The sequence below is a fragment of the Notolepis coatsorum genome (genome assembly GCF_963971535.1).
Source record: "Notolepis coatsorum genome assembly, chromosome: 2".
NCBI lineage: Eukaryota > Metazoa > Chordata > Actinopteri > Aulopiformes > Paralepididae > Notolepis > Notolepis coatsorum.
This window is the reverse complement of record NC_140166.1, coordinates 4,013,939-4,033,055: the sequence shown is the minus strand read 5'-3', so window position 1 is coordinate 4,033,055 and position 19,117 is coordinate 4,013,939. Positions and strand designations below refer to the sequence as shown.

General features: G+C 41.3%; 1 protein-coding gene across 1 annotated transcript in view; it reads right to left on the bottom strand.

The window, feature by feature from the left end:
- Positions 1-18,559, bottom strand: part of LOC311248906 (noelin-like) — a gene marked incomplete at its 5' end in the record, with an annotated part of 75,059 nt that extends 56,500 nt beyond the window's left edge. The window contains 2 exons of the mRNA XM_084338135.1: positions 13,884-14,033; positions 18,494-18,559. Coding sequence (XP_084194261.1) covers positions 13,884-14,033; positions 18,494-18,559 — 216 coding nt within the window. The remainder of the gene's footprint in view (positions 1-13,883; positions 14,034-18,493) is intronic.
- Positions 18,560-19,117: the final 558 nt, after the last annotated feature.

Sequence of the window (19,117 nt, the reverse complement as noted above, 5' to 3'; positions counted from 1 at the left end):
ATTCAAAAAGCTTTATTGGCATGAAATTTCACAAATGTTGCCAAAGCACAATTATGACATAAACAGCAAACAATAAGAAACAAAAGATCAAAAGAAATAAAGGAGATGGTGTAGTGCAGGGGTAGGCAACCCTAGGCACGCGTGCCTGCATAGGCACGCGGGGGCATTTTCATAGGCACAGGGGGCAGCATAAAATATATATATATATATATTATAATTTTTTTTTTTTTTTTTTAAATATTATAGTGAAATATTTTGCACTGTTGTCGCATTTATCTTGTTGAATTTATCTTATCATTTATCTTATCTTTTTACTACCACATATTTAATTGAGACCCTTTATTTGTTTATTATTTCAATTTAGCTGGAAATACATTGCTACATCATTCAGTAACATTTGCAGAGCCTTATAACAAAAACATTATTACGGTCACCATTGTGACCAGTGGGATTAATCAACACATTTTATTATTTATTTTTCTATTTCATTGAACATTGCACATGTTAAAAGCCATTTTTTACTCAAAATGTGAGTATTACCAAGTCAACTTGCGTTCTTAAAACAATGACAATAAACATAGTTTTATTAGGTTGAAATAATGTGGTTGTGTACTTATTTTTCTGTTAACTTATTGAAAACTGAAAACCTTAATGCACAGTAACTGAACTCAATATTTTTAAGTTCTGGTAACTTATTATTATAATTTTTTTTACAGTGTAGTCTTGCGATCAATCAAAACTTATTTACACAATATACCTCACATTCACCCTCCATTCACATCCTGGTGTTCTCCTGGTGTTCTCCATTAGGCCTGTAGGTGGAGCTATGACAGCACACGTACAGTACACACACAGATGGTGTGTGATGTGTCCAAAAATGAATGGGCAAATGTGAGTGAAATGGTCGCACTGTATGCAGCTGTTTGTCTGCATTGCACCCCCCCCCCCCCAACTCAGATTTAGGGTTGATACAACCATCATAATAATATTGTTAATAATAACAATAACAATAATGATGTAATAATGTAAAAATTATCATTAAAAAGAAAAAGAAATTATGATGCATGGAATATTGTTGAGGCACACTAGTTACTACTTTATTTCAAACAGGCACTCCATGTCAAAAAGGTTGCTGACCCCTGGTGTAGTGAGTAAAACATGGTACATGTATATACAGTATATGTGTCCTACTGGTTGTCCCTTTTCTTGTGACATGAATTGACATATTTTGCAGCTAAAACTGCACATTCTTTCTGTTCCCCCAGGAGGAATGGCAATTTCTGCACTTCTGTCATACTTTGGAATTCTGGGGAAATTATTTCAATTTTTGGAAAGAATTCCTCCCTAATATTTCTGTAATTTTCACATTGTGTTAGGAAGTGTAGTTCTGTCTCTACGGCTCCCTCATCACATAGACAGCACCAACCTCTCCTCTCTGGGCAGCCAGGTCTGTCTGTGTCTGCCCTTCTCTATTGCCAAACCATGGTCACTCAGTCTGTACCTTGTCAGATTCTTTCTTAGATTCTTATCAGTTACTGTGCTGAGGTAGTCTGCCACAGTATACTGTCTGTTTAGGGCCAAATATGTTTCTAATTTGTGTTGTGATTGTGTGAGTTGATTCCAATACGTAATGTATTTATCTTTTTCTTTGGTTATAATTTGGTTAGGTCTAATCTTCTGAGGCTGGCTAGGGTTTGTGATGTCAGAGTGTGAGATGTCAGCCAGTTTCATTATGAGTTGACAAAAGGGGCTCTTTGTAAGTCTCTCTCTCTCTCTCTCTCTCTCTCTCTCTCTCTCTCTCTATAATTGACAGTTGACTGTATCAATGTGTATCATGCCCAGCCTCGGGCAGCGCTATTATTTAAGAATATGTTGACTGTATAGAAAAATAAAAATAAAAAAATTATATATATATATATATATTTATTTTTTTACCTTTAGGGGGGGGGGGGCTCGCGTTTAAATCTCGCACAGGGCCTCGCATTTCTCCCAGGCGGCCCTGCCTAGGAGGTTTAAATGCCCGCTCCCGGGAAGAACGAGACACACAAGACGGACAGAACGAGACAAGACCAGAATTAGGACGTTGATGAAGGCTCCCAGTTCCTGTTGCTGACTACTGCTGCTATGCTGAATCCAAAGAGGACCAGAACCAACTGAAGTACTTTTGAAATACTTTTGAAATAATACTGGGAAATCCAGAACGAGTGTATATGATAATAAGAGTGCTTTGAGACGGCCATCACCAGGACACCTTGAATAAAGCTCTGTTCTAGAATACCACTCCAAATCGCACCTGTGTGGACTCGGTTCTTCTGCATTTCTACACCTGCACAGACCGGTGGTCGTCCATACACGTAGCCAGAGAAGACCAGAGTGCTAATCAAATATACGACACTACGACACTAGCATGTCGACAGCTGATAAAGAACATTTACATACAAACAGGCCAGGCAGCTGGTTATCAGGAAAACAACAAGACAATGCTGGTTACCACAGAGGTGTGAGAAGCCAACTTCCTCTGTAACTCATAGACCCACAGTTGGGAGAAGGAGGATCTAATATTGTATTAGTAAGGATATTGGTAAAACTCTAAAAGGCAATTGTCTATATGAAATATAACTTAATTAGAACTACCATTACCACTGAAATGATGTGCTCCATGAGGGGAACATAAAGATATTAAACTTGAAGTGGTTTATTGTTATGGTTTGTAAACAACCCCAACAGCAGGACACAGACAGGTAGTTCAGAGTTAGCCAAAAACGATGGGCGTATTTATTTCACTACAGAAATGGGCAACAATAAAGTAAATCCATCCGAGGAGAATCCTTTAGCCGAGTAGTGCTCTGCGGCTCTGCAGCTTGATAATCCTTTTAGCCGAGTAGGGCTCTGCGGCTCTGCAGCTGGATAATAATCCACTCGTGGAGAAAAAGAAAACGGAGAATGTCAGTAATAGAAACGTAGAAATCTACGAGGCAGAGTCCAGTAACAAGACAGAGTCTGGTAACAAAACAAAGTGACAATTCTTCAGTGTTAAGGAACACACAAAAACAGATGAAGGTATTGTCTTCAGTGTTAAGGAACACACAAAAACAGATGGAGGTATTGAGTCCAGGATAAAACGAGGATATTAGTTCATCAAAAAATAGATATCCAAAAACGCACCAAGGGCAAAGTGTAAATACGAGGCACGGGTCCACGGAGGCAGAGAGAGGAAACAGCAGCAATGTCCAAGGGTGCACTGGAGAAAACACACAAGAGGCACAAGCAGTAGCGCAGGGGCGGATTTAGGATTGTAGGAGATCCGGGGCTTAGCCCAGATGGGCCCCCCCCCCCTTTTTTTTTTTTTTTTAATTCTTTAAAAAAAAAAAAATTTAAATTTTTTTAAAAATTTATTTTTTATTTTTGGGCAGACAAGGGGTGGTTTGGAGGGGCTCAGGCACGACCCCCTCCACGACAGATTTTATTTGAATTTAATGAACCTGTACGTGCAATTTCCTGCAATATAGAGCCTTCAATCTTGACCAATAAAGCTGCTCTTTTCACTATAAAACTCAGTTAACCATAACGTAGTTATGGTTAGATTTATATATTGGGGGGGGATATATCATATTTTTCATATAATCAAAAAGTGGTGGAGCAAGATTATACCTTTGCTCCCCCAAGTTCAATAGTGGGAGAGCAGAGATGCTCCGAATGCTCTTATGGCCAGGCGTCTATGATTCACTGATACAAAGTAAAATAGTGCAGTGCAATAAAATAGTTAGTAAAATAGAATAAAATAATGCAATAGTGCATTGCAATAAAATAGTTATCATCGTATTTAATCGGGAGGCCGGTAAGGAGTGCATTACAGTAGTCGAGTTGGCTTGAGATAAAGGCATGGATCTGGTTTTCAGCGTCCTTTTGATTTATAAATGGCCGTACTTTAGCTATATTTCTAAGGTGGAAGAATTAAGTTTTTGTCAACTTGTTGATTGTGATTTAAAGCTTAGGTCTGAGTCTACCATAACACCAAGACTTAACTCACTCAAATACAGTTAGCAGCTGGATAGACCACAGATGGAAATTAGCTTCTGCTAAATCTGGTGCAAACATATTTTCATGTAACAATGATATAGTCAAGTTAGACCGCGCTCACAAGTACTCACACTGGGTGCTGTAATCCCATAAAGTTCAGTATAACAAAGCAGGATAGCCGGACCAGCACTCACAGGTTCAATGTTTTTTTAATTGGCAGCCTGAATCAAAGCAGACATGTTTCGGACTAATGTCCTTCTTCAGTGGTATGGCTAGCACTGGAAATGAATTCAAGGTGATGATTAAATACACCTGGCAGGTAAATGACACGGCAGGAAATGACATCACAACGCAGGTGTGCCTATGCAATATGACTAAATGAATGACCTATCAAAATAGAGTACAATCATAATTTATACATATGTATAGATATATCTATATCTATCATCAATAAATATTTATAAACAATACAATACAAAACGAAACAAAATTACCAGAAACTTGATAACATATAACATGCCCTTTCATTTATAGGGCTAATTGAGCCACTTTACTTGAATTGAATTAATTAATTTCAAATTATCCATAGGGCATCTAGTTTGGCAACAAACAACATCTTAAATCAGACCAGAAATAACAATGTGGGAGTAAGGAGGTTAAAGGAAACAGGTTAAGACGTTCTCTTCATTCATACCTTTAGGTTCGATACAATTAAACAGGTGGATATAATAACATTCACGTTGCAGCAGCAGCTTGTGTCTGTCTCCACCTCGCGCTGGCCTGAGTACTAGCTCTAGTCCCATATATTTGAGGTCGTTGACGGTATGCTTACACTTAGAGAAATGCCAAGCTACCGATGACTTGACATCTAAATTCCTCACAGCACATTTGTGTTCACTTATTCTTGATTTAAAGGCTCTCGTTGTTTTGCCCACATAGGAAAAATTACAAGGACATTTTAGCAAATACACCAGATTGGACGAATTACACGTTATCCGTCCTTTGACTCGGATATTTTTCCCCGTTTTTGGATGTGCGAAAAATTTATCTTTAATCATACCCTGGCACTGAACACAGGATTGGCAGGGAAAATTTCCGTCTGGGATGTTGGACATAAAATGAGAAGGTTTCTTTAAGGGCAAATCAGTTTTGACTAGGAGATTAGATAAATTTGCTTGTCTCTTGTAAAAATAGTTAGGCGAATGCTGAAACGCTGTCCCTATGAGAGGGTCGGACTGCAGAATATGCCAATGTTTATTGACAATAGTCCGCGTGTCTCTCGTAATAGGGCTGTAAGTAGACACGAAAGATACTTTGTCAGGTTTATCTTCTTTCTTTCTGGGGGTAAACAACGTGGCCCTGTCGATATGCTTGGTTTTATTAAAGGCTTTTAGTGTCAAATCAGCACTATATCCTCTCTCGTGGAAACTGCCACGGAGTACCTTTGCTTGTGCAATAAATGTATCGTCAGTATCACATATTCTCTTATAGCGAAGTATTTGGCTATAAGGAAGACTGTTCTTCAGGGCTGGGGTGTGATAACTAGAATAATGTAAGAACGAGTTACGATCCGTCTCCTTTTTAAAAACCTCTGTGTGTAATGAGATGCCATCTGGGGCTTTCTTGATCAAAACATCGAGGAAGGGTAAATTATACATATCAAACTTTAATGTAAACTTTATCGTTCTTCTACAGGAGTTCAGGTACTCAAGGAAGGCAAAAAGTTCGGATGATGAACCAGACCAAATAAAAAACAGATCGTCAATATAGCGCATATACGATTTGACACATTTCTCAAACGGGTTATTATTAAAGATATGATCCACTTCATATTTGGACATATAAAGATTGGCTAGGTTCACAGCGGCTGGAGAGCCCATGCTGAGGCCTCTGTTTTGTAAATAGTATTTATCTTGGAATCTAAAATAGTTTCTAGTTAGAACTAGATCCGTTAAATTTCTTCCTCTAACAAGGCAAGATCCTCTCTGACTTTGGCTAATTTAGAGCCTTCATTATCTATGATTAAAAGCAGTAGATCCATGGAACACTTATCCAGGATCGAACACCACTTTTCACAGAACTCAGGTGAATCTCTTCCCAGCGTGGGTTCTTTGTTGATGCGAAGGCCCCTCGGTATAATGGCATCCTGCCAGTAATTGGTGAGGGTCGTACCGTGGAGTAGGGTACGCGTCTCTCTCTGCCTTAGACGTGAGAGCGACAAGGCCAGTGCTTCTCTTCCTTTGGGTGAGCATTACATCTAACATTGTCAACATTTCAGATGTAATATTGAGCGACCCACATCATAATATCCTGTCTAAAGGTTTATCTTTTGTACCAGCCCGCAAGGTGGATGCATTTACTACTAAGGTAGAACTATTTAAGTTTTTTAGAAATATTAAGTTGAAAGCATTTTATGCCAGAGGGTTTGATAAGAGAACTCAATACGCTAATGAAAATGTGTTGATAAGTGATGATGATGCTGATGCTAGGCCTGAGATAGAGCCAGACACCTTTAAAAGAAAAGTATTTAAACCCCGTAGTCTGTTTACTCCCCATCTCAATCCTCCCTCAGTTGAAACTTTCTGCAGATTAGTACAAAATGATGTCCTTAAATTATGTGAGACCAGTCACAAAGCCCATCTTTATCCAAATTTACTTGAATCGGAGTCTGCAGCACTGAAGGAGCTCATGAAGAAGGAAGATTTAATTTTTAGAAAAGCTGACAAGGGGTCTGGTATCGTGCTCCAAAACAAGAGCTCGTATATATCTGAGATAAACAGACAATTGAATGAGATTGAGGTATATACCCTTCTAAATTCAGACCGTGTTCAGATTTTCTACGGAAATCAAAACGGTCCTTAAAAGCCTGAGATTGTCTGAGGCAATTACAGAAAATGAATTCAAGTTTATGTTCGTAGAGTACCCGGTTACTCCTATTATTTACACTTTACCTAAAATCCATAAGGATATGATTAACCCTCCTGGTAGACCTATTGTTTCCGGTATTGGCTCTGCCACAGAAAAAATCTCTCAGTTCATTGATGCGCATATTAAGGATTTGGCCTCTTCTCAGCGTGGTTACTTGAAGGATACTACTACTTTTTTGAACAGGCTCTCGTCCTGCAACATTAGTCCTACAGACTTACTAGTTACCATAGATGTAGTCAGCCTTTACCCCAGCATTCCACATGCAGATGCGCTGGACGCGCTGAGTTTTTATTTAAACTCGAGGGAAGTATTACTCCCCCCTACAGAAGCGCTGGTTAGTTTAACGGATCTAGTTCTAACTAGAAACTATTTTAGATTCCAAGATAAATACTATTTACAAAACAGAGGCCTCAGCATGGGCTCTCCAGCCGCTGTGAACCTAGCCAATCTTTATATGTCCAAATATGAAGTGGATCATATCTTTAATAATAACCCGTTTGAGAAATGTGTCAAATCGTATATGCGCTATATTGACGATCTGTTTTTTATTTGGTCTGGTTCATCATCCGAACTTTTTGCCTTCCTTGAGTACCTGAACTCCTGTAGAAGAACGATAAAGTTTACATTAAAGTTTGATATGTATAATTTACCCTTCCTCGATGTTTTGATCAAGAAAGCCCCAGATGGCATCTCATTACACAGAGGTTTTTAAAAAGGAGACGGATCGTAACTCGTTCTTACATTATTCTAGTTATCACACCCCAGCCTTGAAGAACAGTCTTCCTTATAGCCAAATACTTCGCTATAAGAGAATATGTGATACTGACGATACATTTATTGCACAAGCAAAGGTACTCCGTGGCAGTTTCCACGAGAGAGGATATAGTGCTGATTTGACACTAAAAGCCTTTAATAAAACCAAGCATATCGACAGGGCCACGTTGTTTACCCCCAGAAAGAAAGAAGATAAACCTGACAAAGTATCTTTCGTGTCTACTTACAGCCCTATTACGAGAGACACGCGGACTATTGTCAATAAACATTGGCATATTCTGCAGTCCGACCCTCTCATAGGGACAGCGTTTCAGCATTCGCCTAACTATTTTTACAAGAGACAAGCAAATGTATCTAATCTCCTAGTCAAAACTGATTTGCCCTTAAAGAAACCTTCTCATTTTATGTCCAACATCCCAGACGGAAATTTTCCCTGCCAATCCTGTGTTCAGTGCCAGGGTATGATTAAAGATAAATTTTTCGCACATCCAAAAACGGGGAAAAATATCCGAGTCAAAGGACGGATAACGTGTAATTCGTCCAATCTGGTGTATTTGCTAAAATGTCCTTGTAATTTTTCCTATGTGGGCAAAACAACGAGAGCCTTTAAATCAAGAATAAGTGAACACAAATGTGCTGTGAGGAATTTAGATGTCAAGTCATCGGTAGCTCGGCATTTCTCTAAGTGTAAGCATACCGTCAACGACCTCAAATATATGGGACTAGAGCTAGTACTCAGGCCAGCGCGAGGTGGAGACAGACACAAGCTGCTGCTGCAACGTGAATGTTATTATATCCACCTGTTTAATTGTATCGAACCTAAAGGTATGAATGAAGAGAACGTCTTAACCTGTTTCCTTTAACCTCCTTACTCCCACATTGTTATTTCTGGTCTGATTTAAGATGTTGTTTGTTGCCAAACTAGATGCCCTATGGATAATTTGAAATTAATTAATTCAATTCAAGTAAAGTGGCTCAATTAGCCCTATAAATGAAAGGGCATGTTATATGTTATCAAGTTTCTGGTAATTTTGTTTCGTTTTGTATTGTATTGTTTATAAATATTTATTGATGATAGATATAGATATATCTATACATATGTATAAATTATGATTGTACTCTATTTTGATAGGTCATTCATTTAGTCATATTGCATAGGCACACCTGCGTTGTGATGTCATTTCCTGCCGTGTCATTTACCTGCCAGGTGTATTTAATCATCACCTTGAATTCATTTCCAGTGCTAGCCATACCACTGAAGAAGGACATTAGTCCGAAACATGTCTGCTTTGATTCAGGCTGCCAATTAAAAAAACATTGAACCTGTGAGTGCTGGTCCGGCTATCCTGCTTTGTTATCATGTAACAATGATGAATTAAAAAAAGAAAAAAAAAAAAAATCCGGGGCTTGAGCCCAGGTAGCCACCCCCTAGCTCCGCCCCTGAGCTGGTGGTGACCAAAACGACCCGACACTGAATGTTCAGCAAACCGTGTATAAAAGGGCTCCCGTCGAGCTGATTGGAAATTCCTCTCAGGAGCGTGATGGTAATTGGCACCTGGAAGCGCGCAGTACTGGGCCAGCCCTCACATTTATAGCCTAATTCACAGAATTAATGTAAGAATTATGTTTGAGACAACTTGCAAATAGTTAAACTGGTATCAAATAATATAACTGTTTAGAAGGACAAGTTTTCAAGTTAAAGAAGATATCTAGGAGAAGGTTTGAGTGAATTTAATGACAAAATATAATCTTTGGTACAATGAGTGGAACAAAGAGTTGGAACAATAAGTGTCTATTTGTGTTATAATCTAGTACAACATGGTAAAAAGTTATATTGAAATGTGCCCCTTTAATAGACCTAGATTCATGTAATATGTCAAACCAATGAAGTAGTTAAGTTGATTCAGACATTAGACTAATTTGTAGTAAGCATCTTGAGCTGGTGAAACAAGTAAGCCACGCCCTTATTTTCAAATTCAAAATAGCCGGCTGGAGATTGGAAGAAAACCGGTTGTGATGTCACTTCCTGTGAGGTCATAACCGGGACCAGGGCCCTGCTATAAATAGGAGGGCCTCGGGATACCGGAGAGGACACACTGAGAATGCAGAGAGAAGATCTACAAATCAAGACCTCGATGATGAAGGACATTCATAACCGCTGACATTGATCACGAAGAGACAGTGTTGTTGATAACCTGTGGACATTCTGTTAGAGTATTGGGTGCTGTTCAGAGCATACAAGCTAGCATGCTGTGAAGAACTATTCATTTTTACATTAAGTGTTTTGTGAACAAGTATTGATTGACGGACTAGTTTATGGTCAATAAATCAACCATTTGAAGAAATTGAGCGATCGTTTGGGCTCCCACTCATTTTTCACAAAGTGCTACAGCTTTTTGAGACAACAGCAGAACAACCCAGAGTACTGTTAGATAGGGGTGTAACGGTACGTGTATTCGTCCCGCGAATTGACGGTACGGCCTTCGCGGTGCGGTACGCGCAGCCATACGGAGAATACGCCCCACAGCGCAAACACACATACATGCAGGCACTCGCGAGGTCCGTGCGAGAATAGCGCGCAGCACACCGAGTCCCCGACTTCAGTTCAGAGCGGCGAATATGCACGGAGAAAGGCACATTTACATTGGAACAGCTGCGTTTTCTTGTTCGCCCAACAACGTTAACCAAATGAAACCAATGGAAAGAAACACACACGCGCGCCAACAAACACATCAACATTCTCCCCCGCCGGACTCACAGGCACAGCTCATCAAATAAAAAAAAGAAACATACTTTTCCGGACAGATCATCTGAGCTCCACTGTGTTTAAATCCAAATAATCCTCTGCCATTGTTGTAATATGTCATCTGTTCTCTAGTATTCAGTCTCGTCGTGAAGTTAAATTCTCTCTAGAAGTGAAACTGAAACTTAGCAAGTTGTTCAACTTAAAGGGGCAGTAGGCAAGTGGATGCCTGAACACAGAATGACACCAGTATCACTGACTACCACGGCAAGCCTATAGAAAATTATTCTATTTAATAATAATAATAATTATTATTATTATCATAAATATAATATATAAATAAAATAAAAATTATAAATAAATTAAAAAAAAATTTATATTAATAATAATTATTATAAATATTTGTTTTCTGTTGTACCGAACTCGTACCGAACCGTGACCCCAATACCGAGGTACGTACCGAACTATGACTTCTGTGTACCGTTACACCCCTACTGTTAGACTATTATTCGAGACAATACTTGCAAGTCGCTTTGGATAAAAGCGTCAGCTAAATGATTAAATGTAAATGTAAATGTCATCATGGCAGTTCAGAGAGATGACAGCTGAGGGAAAGAAGCTGTTCCTGAGTGTGCTTGACTTGGAGCAGAGGTTCCTGTAGGCAAACAGTCCATGATTGGGCTCATCCCAAGGTGTCCTTGGCAATGCTGCATGCCTTCCTCAGACACTGTTTGTGATGGATAGACTCAATTGCAGGGAGTGATGTACCAGTGATGCATTGGGCAGTTTTCACCACCCTCTGCAGTGCTTTCTGGTCTGAGGCAGTGCAGTTGCCGTACTGTGATGCAGTTGGTGAGTATGCTTTCTATGGTGCAGTGGTAAAAGTTCACCAGAATCTGAGGAGACTGGTGGGTCTCCTCAGGAAGAAGAAGAAACACTGCATGGTGAGCCTTCTTGACCAGTGACAAGGTGTTGAGAGTCCATATCCGCTGATATGGATGGGGGCGTGCGCACCGGCTCTAGTCTTCCTGAAGTCCATGATGAGCTCCTTGGTTTTCTTGGTGTTGAGGGCCAGGTTATTGTCCGCCAGGTGCTGGACCTCCTCCCTGTAGGCCGACTCATCATTTTTCTTGAGGAGGCCCACCACCATTGTGTCGTCTGCAAACTTGATAATGGTGCTGGTGCTATGTATAGTGTATAGGAGTGCAGTCGAGGGTGAAGAGGGAGTAGAGAACACACAAACTTGTGGGGTGCCGGTGTTCAGGGTGAGGGTGGAGGAGGTGAGATCGTCTATCGTAACAAACTGGGGTCTGTTAGTTAGAAAGTAGAGTGTCCAGTCAGGTGTCCCCCTGCTCCACCCCCCCCCCCCCTATGGCGAGCTGCTAGGGATGGACTTTTGGACTTGAACTTTGTGCTGCACTGTATATATATGTCCCTAACCACTGCACTTTATTGTCTTATCGTTGTCTCACTGTTCTGTCCTGTTTTGCACTTTATAACTATTTATTATTGTGTTATTCTTATTTGTGAAAGAAATCATGCACTGTAATGTCGAATCACGTTCCATTTGTATATACAATATGGTGAATAAAGTAATCTGAATCTGAATCTGCAGACAGAGGGGTTCATGTCGAGGTCCTTGGTTTCCATGGGGTCACCACATTTGGAGATGAGTTTGGAGGATGATGGTGTTGAATGCTGAGCTGAAGTCGATGAACAGCATTCTCACATGGGTATTACTCTCCAGGTGGGAGAGGGCGGAATGTAGCGCTGAGGAAATAGCGTCCTCCGTGCTCCTGTTCTCACGTGACTGTCCAGTGAGGGTGAAAGGCCACTGGCGCGATGGAGGTGGTTTTTCTTTTGGGCTAGCGACAGGTTGAAGATGTCAGTTAAGACCTCAGTCAGCTGCTCAGCAGAGTTCCTGAGCACACAGCCAGGGATGCCATCAGCGCCAGCTGCCTGACGTGCATTAGTCCTGCTCAGTGCAGTACACACGTCGCAGGGGAGAGAGTGAGGGGTTGGAGATTAACAGGGAGGGCAGCCTTTGTGGGCACCTCCTGGTTGTCCCTGTCAAAGCGGGCATAAAGGTTATTTAGCTCATCAGGGAGGGAGGGGTCAGTGGTTGGGGGAGAGTTGTTGGTGGGTTTCTAGTCTGTGGTGGAGAGTGCGGCCTGGTAGCTCATGAATCCCACTATTAAGCCAGGATTCCATGAAAATCATGACGTTACAGACCTTAATTAATTTGTAAACTACTAACGAGTCGGTCGCAGTCATCCAGCACCTGCTAATGGGTCTGACCCTTTAGCTCAGCTGGTTAGTGCAGTCACCTGTGGATCCTATGGTCCCAGGTTCAAATCCACTCGATCACACATTATGATTGATGATCCACAGCCACAGTTCATCCATTTTGTTCGTCAGAGGCTGCACGTTAGCGAGTAAGATGCTGGGAAGCGATGAGCGGTGAGGGGCTAGCTTTAGCCTAGCCCGCAGACCGCCATGCGTACCCTAATTGAAGATTGCAGATAACGTTGTCAGATTGTTGTAATCCAGCGTCCAAAAGATATTGTCGGGTGTATGACATGAACGCAAGACTGTTCTGAGTGAAAAGATGCCATGCCTCACGTTGTGCATGTGCCGCCATCTTGGGTCAAGGTAGTAGCAGTGGTAGTTGTAGTAGTAGTAGTAGTAGTAGTAGTAGTAGTAGTAGTAGTAGTAGTAGTAGTAGTAGTAGTAGTAGTAGTAGTAGTAGTAGTGGTACTATTAGTAGTATTATCAATGGCGGTAATAGTATCACCACACCGGCGCTGGAGATCAACAGCATCCACGCAATTGACGCTTCAGCCAGCAGTTGCACCAGCCGACCAGCAAGCGGCGACATACCCTCACCGAAGCCCCAGCAGACTTGGAGAGCGGCGCGGGACATCAAGATCACCAAGGACCCGACGGTTAGCTCGGCTGGCCCCGCCATGCCAGCTAGTCTACCCGGGCCGGGGCCAGGACAAAAGGCACCCCCCCTCACCCACAATGGAGTACTAACAGACACATCTGTAAACAACCAGCCCCCCCCCCCCCCCCCCCCCCCCCACATCGCGGGCTTTCACACAGAGGAATACAGACTCCAGCAAAGGACAATGGATCACCCCCTCCCCCCCTCCCCACTCACGGCACAAACAGCAACAACGCCCCCCCTCCCCCCACCACAGGACAGGACACAAATGAACAGAGTTACCTCAAGTGTGACAACATCAATCTGATTACCAGCAAAAATGGACTTCACATAGTACTGTATTGTACCCATTCTGCAATCTGTTAAATAAAGTTTTCATTCATTCATTCATTCATTCATTCATTCATTCATTCATTCATTCATTCATTCATTCATTCATTCATCATTGGTAGTAGTATTGAGAGTACCTACCTTGTCCAGTAGGTGGCGCAGCTGTCTGCTCCTGGCGTCTCTAGAGCAGCCAGGCTGCTGAGGGGCCACTACAGTACAGACACAGCGGCCCTCCGCGTCCTGAGCCGAACTGTACACCTGCCAACCCTCTGTAGGGTCTGCTGGCCACACCTACCGCAGACAGACAGACAGACAGACAGACAGACAGACAGACAGACAGACAGACAGACAGACAGACAGACAGACAGACAAATTAAAATTGGATTATTGCGACTCTGAAATCTGAGTTTTGAATGAAGAGGAAATCATCTAATAGCGCTCTGAATATACATAATTATCCAAATATTAACCTGATAAAGGCTCTCTGAAAATACTTAATTATAAGATAAGATAAGATATCCCTTTATTGATCCCATTGGGGGAATTCAGGCATCATAGCAGCATGGGGAGGGGGAGGGGAGGTACAGGTAGTAAAAACAAGCAGTGTAAACAATATAACAAATCAATATAATTAACTAACTAACTAACTAACTAACTAACTAACTAACTAACTAACTAACTAACTAACTGAAATAATATACAGTATTCACATAAGGTGCAGTATGCATAAGGTAGTATTATTGTCCTTTTTAGGTTCCTAGTAGTTGTAGTTGGATGTCTGGCAGCAGTCCCTGCCCACTGTTGTGGAGGTGATTGATTGATTGAAAACTTTATTTAACAGATTGCAGAATGGGTACAATACAGTACGGCTCAATACACACAATTGTTAAGGGGATGCAGACCAGAGAAAGACTTTCATCTTGTTTACATCAGGGTCCCCCATTTTCAATTCATAATGACATTTAGGACATACACAACATACAGATATACAGTACTGTTACATTTGTGACATACAAGATATGCAAATATACAGTCATATACATACGAGGGGAGGAACTGTACATTAGGAGGGGGGGGGGTTTGGATATTTACGGGGGTCAGTTTCGAATTGCAGCCTCCCACTGTGCTCTTTGAGAGCGGTTTTGAAGGGATTAAAAAAAGATTACGGCTGTGGGTAGGGCGTTCCACATTAATGTGGCATAATTGCGAAACGTGTTTAGTCCCTTGTTTGAGACGAATCTGGGTTGCACATGATTTGTGGAACTCCCTCTGGTGTTGTGGTCGTGGTATTCACTGACCTTTGGGAAGTATTTCAACATGGGTACCTTAGTGGTGTAGTGTATCTTGTAGACCAGGCCCATTGCAAGTTGCTGTACTCTGTTGTCTACTCTAAGCCATCCTAGGTAGTCAAAGTGGGCAGGGGTGAGGTGGGTTCTGGGGTTCAGGTCAAGCAGTAGTCTGACCAGTTTGTTTTGTGATGTTTGTAATCTTGTTTTTAGTGCCTTTGAGGTGCTTTGGTACCATGAGGTGCAAGCCTGATGACCGCTGGTATGAAGGACTGGCCGAGGCGGTTAGTTGAGTGTCGGGGGGGTGGTATGAGTCTGTGACTGAACGTGCTTCTTATCTTTATTTATCCAATTCTCACAATTATCCAAATACTAACCAACTAATAGCTCTGAAAATACTTCATTCTTCTCCCATACATTTGTGTGAGCTATTATACCAAATGAGGTTTTAATTCTGTTTCAGACATTCTACCAATGCTAGAATATAAACCCCATTTGAGTGCAAGAGCTCACACAAACATATAATAAAATAACATAAAAATAAACATTTGGCCTCCTAAAAGCCAGACCCCCATTCATTGTCTATGTAACCCAGATTCTACACTGTTGACTGGAGGGTTCTCTCAGTGATTTCTAGCTTTAGGTGTGTTAGGTGGTGTGTGTGTTCACAAATACTGACTAAACTGTCCTGGGGCACAGGAAGAACACATGTCAATTCTTAATATGGGTGGCATTCCCCTTTAACTCTTTCACTACCACACTACCTAAGGTTAATCTTTCACTACCACACTATGGAAGGTTAACCTTTCACTACCACACTACAGAAGGTTAACCTTTCCCTACCACACCACAGAAGGGTAACCTTTCACTACCACACTACGGAAGGTTAACCCTTTCACTACCACACTACATAAAGTTAACCTTTCCCTACCACACTACGGAAGGTTAACCCTTTCACTACCACACTACAGAAGGTTAACCTTTCACTACCACACTACGGAAGGTTAACCCTTTGTCGTGTGGTAGTGAATGGTTGTGTTGCAGTGAAAGGGTTAACCCTTTTGTAATGTGGTAGTGAAAGGGTTAAGGGTTGCAGACCTCAGGCTGTCATTGATTGCAGATGATTTGTTGTAGCCAGGTTTATGTTGAAGTGGTAATCCATCAAATCCTCATTATTGTTTGTTTTGGTGACATCTAGCGGTGATAAGCAGTCATTACTGTTATGTTTCTGCATTGTATCTGTTGTGTTCTGTAATGCATCTTTCCATCTTAAAAATTATTACGTTTGCTGTCCTAGTTAAAAAGAAACGCCGTTTTGGCAGGATAACGAGTTGCCCTACTGGCAACGCTGAAAAGGTGTTTCCGTTTTGGATACTCGCCAAAACTCGCCGACAATGCTGCCATGTAATCTGCGCAAGCCGGATACGGAGCCGTTGTTGCTCAACGCCCATGCGCAGTAGAGACCCGCACGGTTATTTCCAGTGTTTACAGCAAAGCTGTCCCGAGTAGCTGCGGCTACCATGTGTTGTCAAGTTATTGTTATAAGGAGCCCAGTCCAAGCTACAACAGTCTGCATTCCCTTAACAATTGTTTGTATTGAGCCGTATTGTATTGTACCCATTCTGCAATCTGTTAAATAAAGTTTACATCCATTCATTCTGCTAGCATTAACGTTACCAAGCTGCTAGCCACAATGCTATACGTTAGCTAATTAGCTAATGTTAGCTAAGTTAGCTAATGCAGTCCGGCAAATGCACTGCACTAACCCATACCAACTCACCACGCTGCTTCCATCATGAACCACATTAACCCGTACCAACTCACCACACTAACCTGTACCAACTCACCACATTAACCCGTACCAATTCACCACACTAACCCGTACCAACTTACCACACTAACCTGTACCAACTCACCACACTAACCTGTACCAACTTACCACACTAACCTGTACCAACTCACCACACTAACCTGTACCAACTTACCACATTAACCCGTACCAACTCACCACACTAACCTGTACCAACTTACCACACTAACCTGTACCAACTCACCACACTAACCTGTACCAACTCACCACAACAACCCGTACCAACTCACCACACTAACCTGTACCAACTTACCACACTAACCTGTACCAACTCACCACACTAACCTGTACCAACTCACCACACCAACCCGTACCAACTCACCACACTAACCTGTACCAACTCACCACACTAACCTCTACCAACTCACCACACTAACCCGTACCAACTCACCACACTAACCTCTACCAACTCACCACACTAACCCGTACCAACTCACCACACTAACCCGTACCAACTCACCACACTAACCTGTACCAACTCACCACGCCGTTTCCATCATGCACTGTGTAGCCACATCTCTGGCTACATAGAAAAGGTGTAGAATGCAGAACACTGCTGGAGCTCAGCACTGGCGTAGAAATTAATAATTTGTCTTCTAGTCATTCCGAACAAACTGCTGTTGCTGCTGGTGATGTAAAACACATTACTTCCTGTGTGCCGGATGTAAAAACATTCATGAACTGGGTATATGTAGAATCATATTATGTTATTTCAATTGGTGATGGAGGGTGGCAAAATAGACATTTGTTGATACTAAAATGTTCAAGATTATTACTTTAGTGTGTACAACTGTTAGTCCCATAAAATGGGGGGGGGGGGGGGGGGCTATGTTTAAAAAGGGCTATAATTCCTATGCATAATACCTGATATGGATGTAAATACCCTCAAACTAAAGCTGAAAGTCTGCAATTTATCCTAATTGTTCCATTTAAAACCAAATGTGCAGAAGTACAGAGCCAAAACAACGGAATATGTCTAAATATCTAAATATTTATTATGTCTAGTCTGTATTTGACCATACCAATAGTCTATATAGCTTACTATATAGCCTAGTATATGTATTTGACCATAACAGTAATCTATATAGTCTATATTTAACCGTAAGAGTACAGTAACCATTTCATAGTCTATATTTGACCATTAGAGTGATCTACAGTATATATTAGTCTGTATTTGACCATAACAGTATACAGTAATCTTCCAATTACATGAAGTCTATATTTTACCATAACAATACATAAATCTATATAACATATAAATGGTATATTTGATCACAACAGCAATCTATAATCTACCATAACGGTAGGTTACAATAACAGTTGTCAAGATCAGAAATGTCTAATATTACATAATACTTTGAGCCTACTACTACAGTATAGTGTCTAATACAGTGGAATAAGTAGGCTACTTTGGGCCTACTACAGTATCAGTGTATTACATATGTAGGCTTAGGCCTACTACATTATCAATGTCTAATATGACAGTAGATCAAAATAAACATTATATCAGCTGTATGTTGTTATAATAATAAAGTGTAAATATATAATATTACAGTACTATATATATATATATATTGATTTATATTTGTTTTTACCAGAGACAGTTCTGTTCCCATCAGCACCAGCAGCATGAGCTGCAGCATATTTCCCGCCGTCTCCATCTCCCCGCGAGTCCGTCTGTCTTCACATGCAGGAGCTCCTCTTTCTTCTCTACTGTCCTGCTCCTACTCTCCTTGTTTTCTTCACCTTCGGCTTTCTCCTTTTCTATCCCCTCCTCCTCCTCTCGTGACAATGTGCAGCTGATAAATAAGAGATGCCGTCAGCTCGCGCTGTGTGTGACAGTGTCAAAATTGGCTCGTGAAGAGATCAGGCAGAGCGCGAGATGAGAGAGAAGCGCACTGGACCGGATGAGGAGCGCTCGAGGAGGGGGAGTGGGCGTGAACCAAAAATAAAGAAAAAGCGAGATACGCATCTCACCCCGCCCCCTATTTCCTCCTGTCATCCCATCGTCATGGCAACGAGAGGCAGGTGAGTCTCAGGGTTTCGGTGTTAAAGGGAAAAGACCATGCACCATATAAATGTAGAGTTTATTCGCATCCAAACTAGTTTGATTTGTAGATGTAAATCAGAGTAGGCAATAGATATGTTTTACTACAGTGGTTATAAATGTAAATAAACCAAATACCAATCATTACCAACATTATTATTATGCACCACTA